This window comes from Micromys minutus (genome assembly GCF_963924665.1).
Source record: "Micromys minutus genome assembly, chromosome: 32".
NCBI classification, from domain to species: domain Eukaryota; kingdom Metazoa; phylum Chordata; class Mammalia; order Rodentia; family Muridae; genus Micromys; species Micromys minutus.
The window spans coordinates 17,605,089-17,609,414 of record NC_137967.1 but is presented as its reverse complement, the minus strand read 5'-3'; the positions used below and the strand labels follow the sequence as shown (position 1 = coordinate 17,609,414).

Sequence of the window (4,326 nt, the reverse complement as noted above, 5' to 3'; positions counted from 1 at the left end):
CACAAGCCTGCTGGGTGAACAGAGCCATGCTGACTTCTAGCTTTATTAATCATCTACTACAACTTTCCTCATTTCCTCAAAGGCTTCACAATCCCCCAACCCTACCTGGACCCTTGCTGTTTCCTCATGCTCACACCCCTCCATTTCTTTTAGGGATTGATGGACACGAACCTAGGTCTTTGCACATATTAAGCTCTCCACCACTGAGCCACACCCCCAGCCCCTCGCTGGGGGATTCTAGGCAGAAGCTCTACCACTGAGCCACACCCCCAGCCCCTCCCTGGGGGATTCTAGGCAGGGGCTCTACCACTGAGCCACGCCCCCAGCCCCTCACTGGGGATTTCTAGGAAGGGGCTCTACCACTGAGCCACGCCCCCAGCCCCTCACTGGGGGATTCTAGGCAGGGGCTCTACCACTGTGCCACGCCCCCAGCCCCTCACTGGGGGATTCTAGGCAGGGGCTCTACCACTGAGCCACGCCCCAGCCCCTCACTGGGGGATTCTGTGAAGACTCTACCACTTAAGTACATCCCTAGATGCAGCCTATTGTTTTACTTATCTTAAAAGATTTATTTTTTTTATTCCTCTGTGTGTTTGTATATGTTCACACGTGTACAAGTGTCTGGAGAGGCCAGGATGTCAGATCCCTTGACTCTGGAGTACAAGCTATTGTGAGTTGCCCAATGTGGCTGCTGGGAACAAGTTCCCTGTAAGAACAGCAAATGTTCCTAACTGCTGAGCCACCTCTCCTGCACCCATCCCTTTGTTTTTAATTATTTATGATTTTTTTTTTAGAGGGTCTTGCTTTGTAGCCCAGGCTGCCCTGACCTAGCAATTCTCCTGACTCAGCCTGTTGAATGAAGGCCTGAGCCACCCCTCAGCTGCTTCCTCAGCCCAGATGTCACCTCCTCTGAGAAGCCTGCCTCCCTCTGCAACCCGCTCCAGAAGCCCCTCTCCCCCAAACTGTGCCTCTGTTCTCGGGGATGCGCGTCTTCTTCGCATTTTAGAATTCTCTCTCCCCACTTTGTGGTTTCCACATAGTCTCTCACAGCGGGAAGCCACTGCACCTGCTTTGGAAGTCTCTGTGTCGTCAGTACCTAGGACAGGGCCAGGCACACTGCCTGTGGGCTGAAGAAACCATTCTTCTCTCTCCTCCATACATGTGCTCTTGTTAGCCCTCCTGCCTGGATACAACTTCCCTTCTAGCCAGAGAACCGCAGCTTTGACATCCTCTTTGTTTTCACTGGCGCCTTCCTGGGTATCTCTCAGAGCATAGGCTGTGTCTGGCACTGCCTGTGGATTCCTACGATTCTAGATCCCCCCCCCACGCTAGCTTGCCCCTCCTATCCTGGGCAATTCGTCTGAGCAGTTACTGTCTGATGACGGGCCTGTCTGGGTTCTCTAGGGGAAGTAGGCAGCACTATCTTAGTCACCACTGTGCTGCGAGACATTTCTGTGGTACCAGATTGAAGCCAGGGCTCTACACATGCTGCCCTTAACATAAAGAATTCTTTCTGCTCTTTCTTTTGGTTTGGACATGGAATCCACGGCGCTACACAAGCTAGGTAGAGGACATGTCCCTTAGCCCTTTATTGGTGAATTTTAAGAAAATACTCTGTTGAGCCCTGCTCCCCCCTCACTGGCGGTTTCTAGGCAGGGGCTCTACCACTGAGCCACGCCCCCAGCCCCTCCCTGGGGGATTCTAGGCAGGGGCTCTACCACTGAGCCACGCCCCCAGCCCCTCCCTGGGGGAGTCTAGGTAAGCACTTTCCATTGAACAAGGCTTACAACCATCACTGGTGGGTTCTATGTATGCCCTTCCATTAATCCTAGTCCTGGTCCAGGGTCACACTGTCTCATCCCATGTAGCCCAAGCTGACCTTGAACTCACTATGTAGTGCATGTTGAGTTCCTTCAGTCTGAGTCTACCGGATGTTGGGGATGAGCCACACATGTCTAACTTTTGTGCTGTGAGTGCTTGTGTATCAATTCCTAGGTCAGAGAGTAGTGACTGTAATCATTCTGGTTGGCAGTGAGTCAGCACCCACTTGACACAGCCCAGCTTCTACTTTAACCTTAGTCCAACCTTAAAGGACAGGTACTGTGGCCATCCCATTTCCTAGAAAGATAGGCAGTCAGTCACCTTAACAAAAAACCTCCATGCCTGAAGCGGGGGCAGGTCCCAACAGCCCCCATTTGCCCTCATGACTCACCGTGACCATCGAAGGTCTTGTCCAGAGTTGCCAATGTTCCCCTCCCGCTGAATTCCTCAGCCTGACCTCCCAAGGCTTCTCGTACAGCATCATATCCAACCAGGACCACCACGCGGCGCCGGGGGCCCAGGTGTACCGTGAACACAGGCCCGTACTTCTTACTTAGCTGGGGGCAGAGAGGAAGAAGGAAGGTCCCAGGGAGCCGTCTCTGTTAGGCATTACTTCCAAACCATGAAGAGTGGCTTTGGCTCCCTGTATCAGAAACTGGTCTGCTCCTTTGGGAAACTGCTCTCTTTTTGCATGGGAGCGTGGAGTGGAAGCCCCAGCCCATCCCCACCCCCACCTTTTTTTCTTTCCCTCAACAGGGTTCCTCTGTGTAGCTATGGCTATCCTGCAACTCACTCTGTAGACCAGGCTGGCCTCGAACACACAGAGATCCTCTGCCTCCGGAGTGCTGGGATTAAAGGTGTGTACCATCACCGCTCTGCTGAGTGGGCGCTTTCTAAACACATCCCTCTACCTCCCTCTCACTCCCTTCTAGGCTCTAACCTCTGATCTTGGGACCATCCACAACCAGATTTGGTTTCCCTTAATCCCCCTCTTCCCAGTATCTGGCTACCCACTTCAACCTCTACTAAACACGTAAATCTCACAGCAAGTGCCATGAAAACATGTGTCCCATCTCTCCCTTAGACGCCCACTCCTCTTTCCTGTCCTTAAAAGTCCCTCAGAATATTTTTGAATGGAGAACTTCATCCCCCCCACTACCCCCAGCAAATTGGGACTGCCTCCCCATCCTCCCACTGGTGGCAGGAACTCCTAGCTCCCTCCTAGTAGAGCTACACCCACCCTCCCACTCGGGGAGTCTCTGAGGCAGATTCCTTCAGCCCAGGATGCTCTCTGCTCATCACCCTCCAGCTTCCAGATGCTTCCCTTCTAACGGGTGGTGGTGGGGACGAGAAGCCCGCCCACTACCCTCTTGTTTAGAGAATGCCTACTTTGCAGCTTTGGTCCCAGCTCACTAACTTCCAGGATTCTGCGCGTCCCTGCCACCTGGGACCCCTACCCCTCTGGGTCCTGACCTCATTTCTTCCCAGACCTCTGTGAGCAGTGTACCTCCCAGCTTTAGTCTCCCCTTCAGGGCATTCCCTTTCTTTCTTAGCCCAGGATCCCACTTCGAGGACTGACTGAACTCTGCCCATCCCAACCTGGATACCCTCTCTCCTTTGCCCAGCCCAGGTCAACTTGTTCGCGTCCCCAGCTCCCCGCATTCAGTCTCTTTGCCCTCAGGACTCCTGCTTCTGCCTCCTTTCTAAGAGAACCCAAGACTCATGTGCCCCGATACTTAGAAGGCTCCCCACCCCCGCGCATATCCCCTGGTTAGGATGTCCTTGCGCCCCCTCACCCGCAAGAGCCCCGAGTACAGCGCCCCGGGCCGCAGCTGCAAGAGGTTCCCCAGCAACGGCAGCGGCGTGGGCCCCGGGGGTAAGTGGCCTCGGGCCGGGGTCCTGGGCAGCGTCAGAGCCAGTAGCAGCAGCAGCAGCAGCAGGGCCAGCAGCAGCGCCCAGGTACCGGCTGTCTCCATCTCTGCAGGTCGGCTGGGTCTGCACCTCTTAGAAGCTCCTGGCGTCCGGACTAGTTAGGGGCGGGAACGGGGCGGCTCCCTCCTCAACCAAATCAAGAGGAGTGGGGCGGGGCAGCCTCCTGCAAGGCGTCACTCCACGCACCCCAATTTCTCTGTCTTCGGCCCGCAGTCGCCAGACATTTCACACTACCGCCCGAATGGATCTCCCAGGTCACCTAGGTTTTCCCGGGGTTCAGAGGGCGGAGACACCACCTTGGGCCCCAGGCTGAGCATAGAAAGCAAACAAGAGGAAGGAACCTGGGCGCGGGAGACCTTGGCTGGCTGCAGCGGCCACACCTCGCGGGGCGGTGACCCCGCCTGGCTCTCCCCAGCTCCAGCCTCCCTCTGCTTATCTTGGTGTGCGTGAGTGCGTGCGTGCATGCATGTGAGGTGTCTTGGAGGCACTTTTCTCCCGCATCCTACCTCCACCAAACTAGGAGGGACTTGACATTCTGTTGTCCCTAGATTACAAGGCTCCGTGGCATTGCTA

The 4,326-nt window shown here is 55.3% G+C and overlaps 1 protein-coding gene across 1 annotated transcript in view; it reads right to left on the bottom strand.

Annotated features, from left to right (window-relative positions):
* Positions 1-3,797, bottom strand: part of CYP2S1 (cytochrome P450 family 2 subfamily S member 1) — a gene marked incomplete at its 5' end in the record, with an annotated part of 14,452 nt that extends 10,655 nt beyond the window's left edge. Inside the window, 2 exons of the mRNA XM_080908741.1 lie at positions 2,213-2,378; positions 3,618-3,797. Of these exons, the coding sequence (XP_080764867.1) occupies positions 2,213-2,378; positions 3,618-3,797 (346 nt within the window). The remainder of the gene's footprint in view (positions 1-2,212; positions 2,379-3,617) is intronic.
* Between the last annotated feature and the right edge of the window lie 529 nt (positions 3,798-4,326).